Raw genomic sequence first — 16,811 nt, 5'->3', positions numbered from 1 at the left:
CTTGGGAACGTGATCTCCAACTGCAAAATTCTGTTATTTCTTTCTGTTTCTTTTGTCTTATCCCTCTTAATTGTTTCGTGCTCTGATGTTGTGCCTTGTACTTTTTCTTATTAATATACTGTTTAAATGAGTGTCATCCTTTACTTTATGTCTTAACTGTGCATTGATAGCATACTTGATTTATTGATTATCTATTTTTTGTTTTCTTCCTTCTCTATTCACAGTTGTTTCATGTTTAATACAATCATGTACCTACCCCTTCCCTCTATGGTGTACTGAATGTAGCTTGAGGACATTTCAAATAAAAAATAAATAAATTGGTGATCTAGCTCCTCTGTACCCTATATTGAGACCGACCACCAAATCACTGACCACGCGGCAAAAGGATTCCTAATTTTCCTTCTATTAAGCCTCGTAAACGAAGTCTGTGTTGTAACGGTTTGGTGTGACACCAAAGATAACAAAATGATTTTTTGAGATAACATGGTAAACGCACCAACTTTTACCCCACAGTAAGCAGGCACGCATTAGAAAAACACAACGAGGCAGGTGCTCCTGCCGTCATGTCTTATTCTTTGATTTCTGATAGAGTTCTAGTAATTTCGGTGAAAGATAACTTTTGGTGCCGTATCAACGATATACCCACTAGATAGGCATACCCATGGGAATACTCTGAATGAGCCGAAATCTTCAGGTGACTATAGCAAGCCCCTCTTGTCGAGCTACGAGCTAAGTGTCTGAGTTATAAAATAGTGGGCGTAACACTATCACTGCTGAATAACGCTCCAGAACGAAAACCGTTTTTTGTGCGTAAAACTTTTCAGTAAAAAAAATTGCCATATGAGGGAAGTGATTTAGTGTTCTCCATCATGTAGTGTTTGCATTTGAACATATCCAAACTGAATTGTCACAGGACAGAGTGCACTCGAAATTCAAATATGAGATCCAAATGCCCATATCACAATCCTAATGTCGTACCGTACAGTTGTAGAAATACGATGAGCTCGAGCGCTAACAGGAAGAGGCGGAAGTTGTTTTGACTGCTGCATAGAACAGACACTCCCTTAGCTCCACCCTGCGGACAAAAGCAAGCGTAAATATTTCACTCTTGCTGGCGTTTCACAACAACGTCAAGACATTATTGCAATGGTTTCTCAAAATTATGTTTATGAAGTTTCCCGTTACTAAAAAGCATCTAGAGGCATTAGAGTGTCCTAGCCTTTGCCAGAAATACTGCATTCCAAGTACCCAATTCTTCCAGAGTAACAATACACAATACGCACATTTGAAAACAAATTTAACGACTCTCATTATCGGGCTATTTTTACGCTATGAGTTAATGTCACTGCTGTTAATGTCACGGCTGTTTCCAAAATGCTGTTTCCTGTTTTGGTGCCTAATCCAGGAAGACGTTTGTTTGACTTCTTGACTATTTATTCAACTGTTACGTTGGTATGTTCACTACGATTATGTGTGTGTGTGATTTTGCATGTGTGTGTGTGTCTGGGTGTGTGTTTTGCGCCTTATATGTGTGGATAATAGTTATCTTTTGTGTGTATTTAGAAATTGGTCATTGTGAAAACGTTTGCTTTTTCACCTTTATAAATAAATGTTAAGTAATGAAGTTCTGTAACGAAAATTAGGGCGTGTAAATGAATTTGAGGCTTTAGAACTTATAGCAACACAGCAATAGATTACCTAACTCCTTTTAGGGGTCTTTTACAGCGCTGCATTGGGAGTTAAAAAGCACCATTTCCTGACTGCTTGTTATGACATCATTGCACAAAAAGACATTTACAGGTTTAGATGACATCACTGACTGATTCTTAATGACAAAAAAAGCCATTGTACATCTAAGCTTATCACAGATAATAAAGAGTAAGGTGACACTTACAGGTATTACAGCAGGTATGCTCAAGCTGAACAGGACCAAGCAAATGAAGAAATGCGTTGACCTCCTGTTCACTACCATCGGTGGGTGAGATACGGACAACACTTCGATGATGATGTCGGGCACAATAAGCTGCGACATATTTATTGCGTAAGAGGCGCAAACATTCAGACATATTTTTAATATCTATAGTGACACCCAGTTCCTGTCTGTGGTTTCCACCGAATGCATAAATGTTGTTTTCTCCTATAAGATATGAAACTTAAATCGTACTTTCAAATTCACATTTCCAAAGGTAACTTACTTCATCTGAAAAAGTACTGATGCAAAAGATTTTGGCAAGGTGATCCTCGTCAGAATAACCAAGAAATAGAAATATCCACATAATACCTCTTTATTTGGCCAAATATACACTCATCGGCAGGTGTTTTATTTTTCACTAAATTTTCCAATCTTTTTCGAGGTAGCAAAACAAAAACCAACCACGTTAAACTCGAAGCAGAAACGTTCATCGCAGAAATATGTGCATTGTTCCTACGTCCACGATGCATTCAAACATATGAAGATTGTTTTTTTTTCGCCCCACCATGGTGTTCTAGTGGCTAAGGTACTCAGCTGCTGATCCGCATGTCGCGGGACCAAATCTCGGCTGTGGCGGCTGCATTTCCGATGGAGGCGGAAATGTTGTAGGCCCGTGTGCTCAGATTTCGGTGCACGTTAAAGAACACCAGGTGGTTGAAATTTCTGAAGCCCTCCACTAAGGCGCCTATCATATTCATATGGTGGTTTTAGGACGTTAAGCTTCACATATCAATCAATTTGTTTTTTATTTTAACGAATAATTCTACGCCTTCACGCTGTGTGCACTCTACAGCAGTCAATGCTTAGAACCCCTGACATCGGACTACAACAAATGGCTGTAATGCGTTTAGGATTATGAGAAACGCAGGCCTCCATTACTTACAAACTTCGGTAGCATCATGGATACCAGCCATAGGGAATGGACGCGACTCCAGAACTCAGGAAATGGCACGAGACTCACAGTTTGGTGGGAGATGCTCACGATGAAGTTGAAGTCTGCAGAAATTGTGGATGTCGCCCCTTGGCATTCAGTCCTTTTTGAGCATCGTTTGAATCTTATCTGCTATACCAATCAGCGAGATACATGCCATTTGCTTTCTTCACTTATTATCAACAAAAAATAACTGCTACCTTCACCTTAATATTATTTAGAAGGGGCGCAGCACGCGTGGTTCAGAAGATTCCGTCGTACGTCAGCTCTCACCATCCAACAAATAAAGCCGACAGCTGGACAGCAGTAACCGTCTAGCAAAATACCTGCACATTGTTGAGAACTAACACCAAGGCAGCAACTAAAGGTAGTGTCAAGACCGTAAGAATTCATGTCGTAAGAAAGCTGTCGTACTCTGCTGGAGAATACGCCTAATAAACAAGGATGTCAACACACAAATACGAGACGAACTTATATCAGAAATCCGAAATGAGGAGCCCTTGAAGCGAAAAGCTGCACTGTACAGCTTAAATGTACCGAATGCGTTCACATGGCAAGACCAACACATATATAGCGCGTATCGAAATATGCAATTTGAATGCAAATGAACATCTTCAATAATGCATACAAGCATACAGTGTTTATGAGCAAAATAAAAACTGAATGCATTCAGTCAGAGGAAATTTCAACATACATTGTTATTATCATAAACAGTGTTAATGACAGCATTAATAATGCACTGATATGAACATGGCTGATGCTCAATGGTATACACTGTTGACAAAACACTGAACGCTAATAAATAGCACAAGCATACAAAATACGTGAAAACGGAACAACTGCATCGTATAATTCATGCCTTCATTCAAATAAACCAAAGTACTTTCCAGTTGGTTTGCTCACTGAAGTGCTTCGCGTAATAATTTATTTAGCAATGAAGTTAGGCTATATATGAGTACATTCATGAGATTATTTGTGCACCTATACGGCACAAACCACTTGTTTCAGCTACAAGTCCACGAGTCACGTTTTTTCACGTTTCAAGTCAGGACGTATCCTTCAAGAACCATTTGATACTTTAGGAACCAAAACACAATCAAAACAGGCTTCAGTGAACGTTAAGAGTGGTTGCACATATTATATAATGTTTTTTTAACGTTGCGTGGTGGGGTAAAAATAGGGTACATTTGCTGTTTTTTGTTGTACATGCTGTAAATAGGGTACATTTGCTGAACTTAAAAAAGAGAGGGAGTATTACCTCTCGTGGCAGTGACCCACATAAGCGCACAAAAGCTCCGATACGATTCAAACAAGGCATTATAATATCTGCAATATTATTCTTTCTGGAAAGAAGAGAGCCGACATCGAGAAAGCTCACCGGCGGCAGATGACAACGACTTGGCTACTTGTTCTACATGATAGGCCAATCCATAATTTTTGAAAACACGACAACTAAATTGTTTGTGTTTCCTCAAAGTTTCAATAAAAGCACCATTCAAGAATAGTTCTACATTGAAACAACGTTGCCTGAATCTAGCCTTGAATACTATGGTCATTGATTTCTATCTGTTATTTGTTAGAACATTCTTACAAGACAAAGCTGACAGATTAGTAAGAATAATGAGAGATCTGTTCAATAGATCACCAATCTAATGACCAGAGACAAACTTGTAACGCCAGCGCACAGCGAAATGAATGCATCACTAACAAACTCAGTGATATCAATTACATGGATAATTAATGGGTATATGTAATCATAAGCTGTCTACCAGCCAAATAGTAGAAAACGAAATACTGCTCCATCTACGCCAGCCAGCCAACGCACCTTTGTGCACCAGCATGTGGATGTTGATGCCTGTAGCGTACGACAGGTGTCCCAAGAAGAGGAAGGAAGTGAACGTGCCGATGCCCTTGCTTGCCGTGTCCGCAACAAGTACAAATATCACGTCCCTGTTTTAAATTACGTATTTATTTCAGGCTAGGAGCACAATAAATGTTTTGCGATGTTTAGGAATGTTGCTACAGAATGCCAAATATCCGTTTATACATGATGACCTACTGCAGCCATTAAACAATATTAGCCTGAATAGATGTTCTAACATGAACTAAAATCTCCAACTCGAGCAGTGAATGTACCTCTGATAGTAGTTGTGCATTGCTCTAATTGTAGATGGTACTTACAAACAAGTGCAACAAGAATTTGATTGCTGCTAAGGACACTCTAACAAGTCAAAAAAGCATCGTAAATAGTTTATATGGTTAAATAGTGCCACCAATAAATACTAAACTATTTGTAGCAGTGCTTAACCTTTACCACATGGATGAAATTTGTCTGACAACATTAGTGGACATTGTTTTGTGCCTGGAAATTAAATAACAACCGATGATGTGGCCCACTGCGAGCAAGTGATAAACCATTTTTTTTTCTGCAATAATTTGTCTACGCTCAATCAAGATTGATAGAGCCCTGAATCACGTATAAAAGACACACGTGGCAGACGACCCCTTCAACCTACAGATGGCACTTATCATATGCAGCTGCTGATGTGCACTAGTGCTCTTTTTCCACCTTCCTGCACGGCAGTCAAGTGAGCACGAAAACAATTTTCTTATACCTTCAGAGAAACGGGAGAAACGTCTTAATCCGTAATAATTAGTCGTGCAATAGGTGAGGCACACAAACAACATTCATGTTTTATCCACCATGTCCGCTACAATATCAAGCACTGTTAGGAAAACACTGCATCGCAATGGTGGTGGTGGGTTATGATATGAATGAAAGACAGACCCATCACACACAATATATATTTCGTGCTTTAGGTATTAGAATGTTAGTGGACTTCATTATAGTGGTTGCAGCTTCAGTTCGCTTTTTATTAGTTTAGCCCATATTTTAAAATTATTCACAGGGTCAGTTATGCATTCACCTAAGGTGGTGTGAAGGCGAAACGCTGCTTATTTTTCTGCTCAGTCATTTTATTGATCTTGGTCAGGCACCCTTCGAAAGCTTTTCACATTTAAGAAGGCTTTGCCCTTCTTTTAGAATTGTAGACATTGCAACCTGTCTGCATTTCATCTAATATTGTTACGGGGAATAAAGTATACACTGATGAACAAATGTGTACCGGCGAATATACTGGCGAACTAATGCGTACGACGCTGCTGCAGTCCAAGCACGTTCCCGTTCAACACTTCGTCGTCGTCATCCTCAGGCATCTACTTAGCCCGTGACATTACCCGCCGGCGGCAGAAGCACCGTCCCGGTGCGATCAATTCTCGGGGCGTGAGAAGTATGGCTTAAGCCGTGAGACGTGCACTAGATCGGTCGGGACTGAAGCTGGTACTGACGTGGTATGGAGTGGAGCTATCTCATAGGTCACGCTGGTGACCTTGCGTATGACGCGGTAGGGGCCAACGTAACGGGACATCAGTTTTTCGCTGAGACCAACACGACGTGATGGTAACCACAGCAAGACGAGTGACCCCGGAGAGTACTGTACGTCGCGGTGCCGGCGATCGTAAGCACTCTTTTGGTTAAGCTGCGAGGCACATAAACGATCCCGGGCGACTTGGCGGGCGATGTCAGCTCGGGCCAGGGCATCACGAGCATAAGCAGTCGATGAGGCGGCGTCAGATTGGAGCATTGTGTCCATGGGCAAAGGCGGGTCATAACCGAACAGTAGGTAAAAAGGGGAAAATCCAGCTGTATCATGACGTGAACTGTTGTATGCGAAGGTAACGAAAGGTAAGTGGATGTCCCAATCTTTGTGATCCTTGGAAACGTACATCGCTAACATATTCGTCAAGGTACGGTTGAGGCGTTCCGTGAGGCCGTTGGTTTGCGGATGGTACGCTGTAGTGAACTTGTGGTGGGTAGAGCAGGATCGCAGGAGCTCGTCGACTACTTTAGATAGAAAACAGCTGCCGCGGTCGGTGATCAACTGACGAGGAGCACCATGACGCAGAATGATGTCATGAAGAAGGAAATCGGCTACATCAGTAGCGCAGCTGGTGGGGAGGGCGCGTGTAACGGCATACCGCGTTGCGTAGTCGGTAGCAATAGCAATCCACTTATTACCGGTGGCCGACACGGGAAAGGGTCCTAGAAGATCGAGGCCGACTCGGAAAAATGGCTCATCTGGTACTTCAATGGGCTGGAGGGTACCAGCAGGTCTCAGAGCAGGTGTCTTGCGGCGCTGGCAGAGGTCGCATGCCGCAACGTACTGTCGCACAGAACGGTAGAGGCCAGGCCAAAAGAATCGGCGGCGAATGCGGTCATACGTGCGTGACACCCCTAGGTGTCCAGCGGAGGGGGCATCATGCAGCTGGGCCAAAACGTCTGAGCGAAGATGCACAGGAACAACGAGTAAAAGCTCAGCACCATCAGGGCGGGTGTTGTAGCGGTGCAAGATGTCGTTGTGAAGAACGAACAGTTGTAAGGAGTGGTCAGGGTGGGGAGAGTGCAGACCATTGATAATAGCACGCAAAGAGGGGTCGCGGCGTTGTTCAGCAGCTATGTCGGTGAAGTCGGTAATTGAAAGAACGAGGGCCTCTTGCTCATCTTCCCTCGTGTCAGGGGGATCGACTGGGTAACGGGACAGGCAGTCGGCATCCTTGTGAAGTTGTCCGGATTTATAGGATACGGAAAAAGTGTACTCTTGTAAGCGCAGCGCCCAGCGACCAAGGCGTCCCGTAGGGTCCTTGAGTGAGGAGAGCCAGCAAAGCGCATGGTGGTCCGTAATAACTGAGAATGGTCGGCCATACAGGTACGGTCGGAATTTCGCAATGGCCCAGACGAGAGCTAAGCACTCGCGTTCTGTGATGGAATAATTTTGTTCCGAGCGCGACAACAGACGGCTTGCATACGCGACGACGCGGTGCATTCCTTGTTGCCGCTGCGCGAGCACTGCGCCTATGCCGTGGCCACTGGCGTCAGTACGAAGCTCCGTAGCAGCAGATGGGTCGAAGTGTGCTAGGACTGGTGGATTGGTGAGAATGTCGACGAGCGACGAGAAGGCGTTTGCTTGCTGTTGGCCCCAGGTGAATGCGACATCCGTTTTGAGGAGGCAGGTTAGAGGACGGGCTACTTCAGCGAACTTCTCGACAAAACGACGGAAATAGGAGCACAGTCCCAGAAAACTTCGGACGTCCTTGACTGAGCGGGGTGTGGGGAAGTCGCGAACTGCTCGGACTTTCGCAGGGTCTGGTTGAACGCCCGCAGCGTTAACAAGATGGCCGAGTACGCAAATTTGGCGTTGCCCAAAGCGGCATTTGGACGAGTTAAGTTGCAAGTTGGCACGTCGAAAAACATCAAGCACTGCGGACAGACGGGTAAGATGGTTGTCAAAAGTAGTCGAAAAAACAATAACGTCGTCAAGATAGCAGAGGCAGATGGTCCACTTCATGCCTCGAAGGAGAGAGTCCATCATGCGCTCAAATGTCGCGGGGGCATTGCATAATCCAAAAGGCATCATCTTGAACTGATAAAGACCATCAGGAGTCACGAAGGCCGTCTTCTCTCTGTCTTTGTCGTCCACAGCGATCTGCCAGTAGCCTGTGCGAAGGTCTATTGAAGAGAAATATTTGGCACCGTGCAAGCAATCGAGTGCATCATCTATGCGCGGTAGGGCATAGACATCTTTCTTGGTAATATGGTTGAGATGGCGGTAATCAACACAGAATCTCCAGCTATTGTCCTTCTTTTTAACAAGTACAACGGGTGAGGACCAGGGACTAGATGAGGGTTCGATTATGCCCTTATCAATCGACTTCTCGCTTTATAATAGCACGCTCCGGGCTGACACACGGTAGGGTCGTCGGCGAATGGGTCGAGCGTCACCGGTGTCGATGCGATGGGTTACTACAGATGTCTGGCCCAAATTACGGTCGCTGAAGTCAAAGATGTCCTGATAAGGAGCAAGCACACGGCAGAAAGCAGAGACTTGTTCAGAGGTGAGCTTGTCAGATAGCATTGGCTTGAAAAGGTCGGAACAGGAACGTGACGAGAACGACGTTGATGAAAAATCGGGTGGCGAATTGGTGGTTAGAGCGGAAACTGTGTGGTCGACCAGTGGTGTAAGATGCGCAAGTGACATGCCGCGAGGAATAACTTGCGCTGAGAGGCCGAAATTGAGGACGGGAAACGAAGTTCGGTTGTCCTTAACGGTAACCACCGTGTTGGGGAGTGCAACATTACGTGTCATGGCGACGTCAGAAATCGGGGCAGCAACATAATCACCATCGGGTACTGCAGGATATGGCGAGAGTTGGACTTGGACTGTGGCTTGCGGCGGAAGTCTAAGGAAATCGACAGAGCGTAGACGAGGTGGGCTGGTAGAGACGGTCTCCGAAAAGGATGGTAGTTCGAGCTGAAGAAGACCTTTGGAACAGTCAATGAGCGCAGCGTGTGAAGTCAAAAAGTCGAGTCCAAGGATTAGGTCATGAGGGCAATTTTCCAGTACAGCGAACAGAACTGAAGTTTGATGCTTAGAAATTGTTAATCGCGCAGTGCACATTCCAAGCACAGCAGCAGTACTCCCATCCGCGGTACGAACGGTAGGTGCAATCGCAGGCGTCAAAACTTTTTTGAGGCGGCGGCGGAGGTCTGAGCTCATCAGAGATATTTGTGCACCGGTATCAATAAGAGCCGTTATAGGTAAATCATCAAAGAGAATTGTAAGGAGGTTGCACCGCTGGTCGGGAGCAATCAGAGGATTTGCAGTCCAAGTCGTGTATGCAGCGTCACCTCCGGGGGCTGCACCGGCTAGTTTTCCGAGCGACGGTCGTAAGGAGACCGAGAACGGCGGGGTTGGGGCGAGCGGGACTGACGACGCACGGGCGATGGTGAGCGGCTGGTCCGACGTTCTGGATTATACTCTGCACCTGTCTCAGCACGGTAGGACGGGGCTTAAGGTGCACGTTCAGAGCGAGGCCGCCAATCATAGAAGCTCGGTCGAGGTGATGAGGTCCACCGGCTGCGGCAATGGCGAGCGATGTGTCCTATCCGATGGCACGTAAAACATATGGGCCGATCATCATGAGTGCGCCATTCAGCTGGGTTTCGTCGTGGCGCGAACGTGCGGTTCGGAGTGGCAGCCGCAACGACTGGAGCCGAGCTGGAAGTAGCAGAGGCATTTTGATGAGGTGGCGAAATGCCCATATTCGCGATCTCTTGGCGAACCACGGCCTGTATCATTGAAACAGCACCGAGGTTGTGTCCTGGCGCGCTGACGCTAGACATAGCGGGAGCCATGTCCTCGAGTTCCCGACGGACCATTCTGGTGACGTTTTCTGGCGCTGGTGGTTGGTGTAGTGTGGGCAAATCTTCGCAAGAGGACGTAGCCGCCGTGTTGGGAAGGCGGTCAAATCGGTGAACTATGCGCCTACTTTTTGCCTGTTCGAAGCGACGACATGCTTCGATGATCGACTCCACCGTCGAGCAGTCCTTGCACAGGAGAAAATTGAAGGCGTCATCCGCAATTCCTTTCAGGATGTGTCCGACTTTGTCCTCGTCGAGCATGTCCTTGTCGACCTTGTGGCACAAAGCCAACACGTCCTGGATGTACGCGATGTACGGCTCCGTGGATGTCTGGGCACGAGTCGCAAGCTCTTTCTTTGCGGCCACTTGACGTCCGATGGGTTTCCCAAATAGATAGCGCAATTTCTGCTTACAGACGTCCCAGCTAGTCAACTCTTCTTGATGTGTCTCGTACCAGAGTTTTGCCGTGCCATGCAAGTAGAAGATGATGTTCGCCAACATAAGCGTTGGACCCCAATGGTTGCTGCTGCTGACGCGCTCATATTGAACCAGCCAGTCATCGACGTCTATGCCACTTGTGCCGTTGAATGGACCTGGGTCACGAGGTTGCACCACAACGATCGGCTGCGGGGCTGACGGATCTTGTTGACATTGAGTAGCCTGGTCAGTCATCGTGGTAGCTGCGATGCGCCGTCCGCTGCGAAGATCCAGCTCGTTGGGCTGTATAGCGAGTGGTACCCCGCACCTTCCACCAATGATGTTACGGGGAATAAAGTATACACTGATGAACAAATGTGTACCGGCGAATATACTGGCGAACTAATGCGTACGACGCTGCTGCAGTCCAAGCACGTTCCCGTTCAGCACTTCGTCGTCGTCATCCTCAGGCATCTACTTAGCCCGTGACAATATAGCCCTCTATTCATGGTTTAAGTCAGGCCGTCATGTGATCAACTCATCATAGTACTACTACACTTGATGACAAGAAATTGTTTGGAAGCTGTGACGGGATACGGGGAGTTGAACATGTGAAGATCTCTTTTTGCACCACTCGCATTGGCACTGACGAAGAACGCCAGTGAATATTAGCGATTGACGAAGCAGCTGAGACTTTTCCCGTAAAATATCATAGCCTTTCTTTATCCTTGTTCTGTTTATTAGCATTCTCTCTGCCACGAGACCATACAAAATAACTATATGACGTTTAAACATGAATAAGTAATATTTTTCTAATAAGAGTACATGAGTGCTACAAAATTTTGTGTCTTCATGTCTTAAGAGACTAAATTACTTCATCGGCAAAACAAAAAACGAACACCTGAGTGAATTCATCAAGTGAGTTGTGAATGAGTGATGTGATGATCCCACATCGCGAGAAAATTGAAAGGGAACTCACTCTTGAAACCTGTTCTTGAAACAGTTAAATCGCTCGATGCCTAGATACATGGTCCCAGTGACTCCGACACTCTCCAGTGACACGTACAAGGCGTTCGACCACATCTGAAATTGAGAATTTATAGCTTAGATGTCATTCTGAATGATTACACTTGAACAATGTTTACCTAATTCACCTACTGATAAACTGAAAGGCTAACACAGTTACTCTACTGTAAACGAAAAAAATATGGACATTCTGCAGTGTTTTTCTGATTAGTTTTCAGAGAGTAGCATTTGCTCTGGTAGGGTCCTGAACGTAGCACATTAAAACATATAGTTTGTTCCTCCGTTACGTGCCACTTTATTTTGGCCATGATTCTACGTCTGATAAAGGACAGCACTATTTTCCAACGTTTGTAAATATTCTGACCATTTCACTCGTTTTGACGTGGCATCACTGCATCACCTTTTGATCTGAATATTGCACTCATTTTTTTACCTGGCACTTTGATAAGATCAGCGGGGTGGTAATTCTGAGCGCAAAGCTTAAAGTGAAGTTTGAAACACTCAATCAATGCGCATTTCCCTTCTCCATAACGTCGTCTAAGAGTACGTTACGTGTGATTAAAACAAACAACATGAAATTAAAGTAAGAAATGAATAAAAATATAGTACTCCTAGCCTTCTCTACAGAAGCCCTGTTCACGTTCTCTTTTTTATGTTATTTGTTCATTTTACAGTTTATGCATTTCTGCTTGTATTCTTTTTATTGGCTCACGTTTCTCCTCCACCATAAGACGGGTTTCCATCAAATCATTCACTACTGCCAGAGTCAGTGACGTGTGTGCCGATAAGCAAAGCTCACAATTTGCAGTTTCGTGGTGTATGGAGTTGCACGTTCACACTCATCTGATAAGTAATGCGTAAGGAAGCCACAGGAAGCGTACCACCAAATGAATTGAGTGACAATCATAAAACTTCAAGGCTTTCGAAAAAGGCTGAAACGAAATCTGTCACATGTCTGACAGAAGAGACTACTTGCACACCACCCTGCTTGATAAGTGCCATGTCGAACTTGGTGACACCTGAACTCGTTTGTTAGGGAAGACCATGATATATAGATCTATACGGTTTATTCTGCAATCTTTCATATTATACTCTGCTGATAACAAGAAGACACAAATGTAACAACATTTGTCGTTCATGATCAATTGGAACACCGGCAGCGATACTGGGAAACAGAAAGGGATTGCCCTCTCTCAAGTTCTGAAAGCCTGACAGAGCTGTAGACAAGCTCTAAGATTATTACAATGGATGGATGGATGGATATGGCTGTACCCTTTAGATCGGGCGGTGGCTATCGCCACCAAGCCGTAATACCTAATGAACCAAAAACTATATTTATTTATTTTTTCCTTAAAAAGTGAGTTTGAGGATTCGTACTTTGCAGTGAAGAGTTTAATTTTCACTCGTGCCTTGACTTTAGCCTCCAATCAGATAACCTTCTTCTAGTTAAGTCTACCCGCTTAAAGTTTATTTTGCCCTCCCGGTCTTTAAACCCCAGTGCTTTGAAAAACTCTGCGCCATCATCCTAAACTATAGGGTGAAGCCCTTTACAGAACATTATCAAGTGTTCGGCAGTTTCTTCTTTGTCTCCACACGCACTGCATACTGTGTCTACCCCTTCGTATTTGGCCCGATATGTTTTGGTTCGCACTACTTCCGTCCTGGCCTCAAACAGTAGAGAACTACCCCGAGTATTATCATAGATCTTTTCTTTGGAAATTTCCTGCTTAAAAGTTCGATTGATCTCTAGTGCGGACTTCTTAATCATGCCCATTCTCCACATGTCAGTCTCCGTTTCCTTCACTTTTATCTTAATCGATAGTTCTTCTTGGTTTGGCCACCTGCTGTTTTCTAAGTATTTATCAGTCAACATCCTGGTTCGCTTCCTCCATTTTGTATCGACATTCTTCATGTACAAGTAGCTGAAAACCTTCCTAGCCCAACGCTCTTCCCCCATTTATCTCAATCGCTTCTCAAATTTTATCTTGCTGCTAGCTTCCCTGCCCTCAAATGATGTCCATCCCATATCACCTTGTACTCCCTGATTTGGTGTATTCCCGTGAGCTCCTAAAGCAAGCCTACCTACTACCTACCGTGAGCTCCTAAGCAAGCCTACAATAAAACCACTAAGTAGCGACTCCTTTCTTGGTACTATATATATATATATATATATATATATATATATATATATATATATATATATATATATATATATATAAATATATATATATATATATATATATATATATATTTCTTGCTTTCTTGCTATTTCCTGCTCGCAGCTGGTTATTTTTTCACCCACTTTTCTTTACACTTTCTTTACATTACATTTGTTCAAATAACTTCCCCTATACAATCCTTGGCATTATTGTCTGTTGTCTGTTAGATCTTATTATTGTTGTGTCAAAACACAGAAAAACGAGCCCTTAGGTATACACTTGTTTACCTTATATATATATATATATATATATATATATATATATATATATATATATATATATATATATATATATATATATATATATATATATATATATATATATATATATATATATATATATATATATATGTATATATATATTAGAAACAATAGCATTAGAAAACAATAACGGCAACAATGAAAATAGTAACTGAGTTCACGGCACTGCAGCTGCGAAGGGCACTGGACAACCCAAAACAATTCCAAGTGTAACTACTCTTCCTAAGTGCAACTGTCGTCTGTTTTCTGTTTTATTTGACTACCCAATCAATTGTGCCATGCACGACATGCCCAACAGCAACCATGTGCACAGCCGGGAGGCCCCCACGACACGCGTAATTTAGAAGCGGGCCAGGAATTCGCATTGCACGCGCTTGCACAGCCTACCGCAATACGGGGCACCCCTATTTTTACGACGAAATGTTGACAGGGCGCGGAGTAGTTAAAGGCTTACAACTTCCTAAAATGCCCGCTGACCAGCCTCTGCCACAATACGCGGCCCCCGTCCTTCTACGACGAATTGTTTACGGGACCCCGAGTAGTTAAAGGCTTAGGACTTCCTGAAAAGCTCTTTTTTGCCCCATACCGAACCGCCAGTGCCAGGAGGGGCCGTCTGATCGGGAGGAATGCGCTAGTGAACGGAAACATACACATACCGCTGACATCACAAAGGTGAAGGGGAGAGGGGGGAGAGAGATGAGGGGGGAAGTGGAAGGAAAAGTGGAAGGGGGGCACCCGAGGGGCGTCCGCCGTATATTATTTTTCTCTTTTTTTCTTTCCTTTTTTTCCCTCTTTCCTTGCCCTCTGATTTGAGATTGTATAAAGCTGAGCACCGACAAACTGTATCTTTATTCCTGTTCCTGATGAAGGCCAGACTCTAGGCCGAAATGTCGAAATAAACCACGTTGTGACCGCTCACGGAGGATCTACTAGACTATATATATATATATATATATATATATATATATATATATATATATATATATATATATATATATATATATATATATATATATATATATATATATATGCGTGTCTTGTCTGTATCATTTTTTCATGTCATGAATTCAACCTATTTGCAACCCTATATACAATCAGTTAATGTTCGTTTCACACGGAGGCAGCTTGCAAGACGATGTTTCTGAACTCTCTCTCATCCACAGGGGATCCACATGGTATTAATAGATACCTCCAAGCTGGTAAGTGACGACCAGTTGGCATGGAAGAACAGTCGAAGGCCCCACGAAGCGCCGTTTAGTGTTGACGCTCGCGCCAAGAGCATTAAGGTGGTCACAATGTGCAGGAGAACAATGGCGTGGAAGAACTGCATAAGAGTGAAGGAACAGATACGAAGCAGTCACTTACCGCTAAGGGATCTCTTGAAGCCGCATAAAAATTGTAAGAACAACGTACTACTAAATATCAACAACCTATTCGTTAGCAATGCTGGTTCCCGAAATCTCCTTTTTTTTTGCGTTTAAGTGACAGTGGCGCCCGCGGTATAACATTGGTGCTGATGTCACGTAAGGCATGTAATGAGCTGCAGCCCTTTGAAAGTGAGTGTAGCTAACGTTACTGGTGAAATAATGAAATACACACTCCTCAAATCACACAAAAATATCAAGCCACCTTGTAAGACGCAATGCAAACTGTGGCATAAGCTGTTGCGCACCCTTCGTTTCGCATTAAATCGATTCCCACAATGCGTGAAATCTCATAAGACTACCTTCATTTATGAATAATTGCTACGAATGCGTCATAAACCTGGCCCACTTTTCTCATGTAAAACTCACAATTAATAAATGTCAGATCTGTTCGTTTAGGAAGTTACCAGCTTGCTATTTATTGTGGACTTTTTCTCGTATATATACCATTTTTTTCGACAAAAACGCACTTTTTTTCTGGAACACAATTCAGTCGAATAAGTCACCTACCGCCTTGAGCTTCAGAAATCCTTTGTGCGTGATCGCGAACACCAGCAGCCAGATGACAGCGATAGCAAAGACTGGCTCTGCCCAAAAGGAGTCGATTGCACCTGGCTCCCAAATTGTCTGTCGGCGGCTGCATGCAGGCAACATGAATCAGACGACAGGCCGCTTTATTAAAATAGCGCCTCATCAGTCGCACTATATAAGTAATGCTAACCACATAAATATTGTTACGTAGTCACAGCAATGACAACGCCACCAGTCTGAGTGTCAAAGAAGGAAGTTTTTTTTTTTTTACCAAAGTGGTGAAAACGAAACTAAGAGTCTGATTACAGCGATATACGCATGCACTGATACCAGTGAACAGAGAGCCGGTCATCGATATTGTTATCCAAAGCAAGGTGTGTCGACTTATTATACAGACTGAACTCGGCTCTTCATCTGTGCCTGCTCACGCCTAATAGATGACGCAAAAAAATCTAGAATGATCTCAGACATTATGTCGCAGTTTGTGTAAAAATGTCATTTGCACGGACAACCGTACACACCCTTGTCATATTGTGCTATATATATATATATATATATATATATATATATATATTTATATATATATATATATATATATATATATATATATATATATATATATATATATATATATATATATATATAATGTTTTGTCTGTATGAAGTAACTTTCTGTTCTTTATATTGACGCTGCCGTATTATTCGTTGTTTCCTTTCCCTGTTACAATACCGATCAAGAGTTCCTAAAAAAACTGTATTACAACATGCACTAAC

General features: G+C 43.6%; 1 protein-coding gene across 1 annotated transcript; it reads right to left on the bottom strand.

The window, feature by feature from the left end:
• Nucleotides 1-2,729: 2,729 nt before the first annotated feature.
• Nucleotides 2,730-15,401, bottom strand: LOC142786687 (sodium- and chloride-dependent GABA transporter ine-like). The gene is made up of 4 exons (XM_075884312.1): nt 15,273-15,401; nt 11,558-11,661; nt 4,729-4,853; nt 2,730-2,968 (listed from the first exon to the last, which is right to left on the bottom strand). The coding sequence occupies exons 1-4, from the start codon at nt 15,363-15,365 to the stop codon at nt 2,826-2,828; spliced, it is 465 nt and encodes a 154-aa protein (XP_075740427.1). The 5' UTR covers nt 15,366-15,401; the 3' UTR covers nt 2,730-2,825.
• Between the last annotated feature and the right edge of the window lie 1,410 nt (nt 15,402-16,811).

This window comes from Rhipicephalus microplus, chromosome 2 (assembly GCF_043290135.1).
Source record: "Rhipicephalus microplus isolate Deutch F79 chromosome 2, USDA_Rmic, whole genome shotgun sequence".
NCBI classification, from domain to species: domain Eukaryota; kingdom Metazoa; phylum Arthropoda; class Arachnida; order Ixodida; family Ixodidae; genus Rhipicephalus; species Rhipicephalus microplus.
The sequence above is the reverse complement of the archived record's forward strand: the minus strand, read 5'-3'. Positions and strand labels throughout refer to the sequence as shown.

Bases quoted from the DNA above. Each gene is read 5' to 3' on its own strand.
- LOC142786687 (XM_075884312.1), bottom strand. From the start codon at position 15,365: ATGCTCTTGGCGCGAGCGTCAACACTAAACGGCGCTTCGTGGGGCCTT. The intron at 11,662-15,272 runs GTATCTATTAAT...TCTCAATTTCAG, and splicing joins CGTCACTTACCAGCTTGGAG to ATGTGGTCGAACGCCTTGTA. The intron at 4,854-11,557 runs GTGAGTTCCCTT...AATTTAAAACAG, and splicing joins TTCAAGAACAGGTTTCAAGA to GGACGTGATATTTGTACTTG.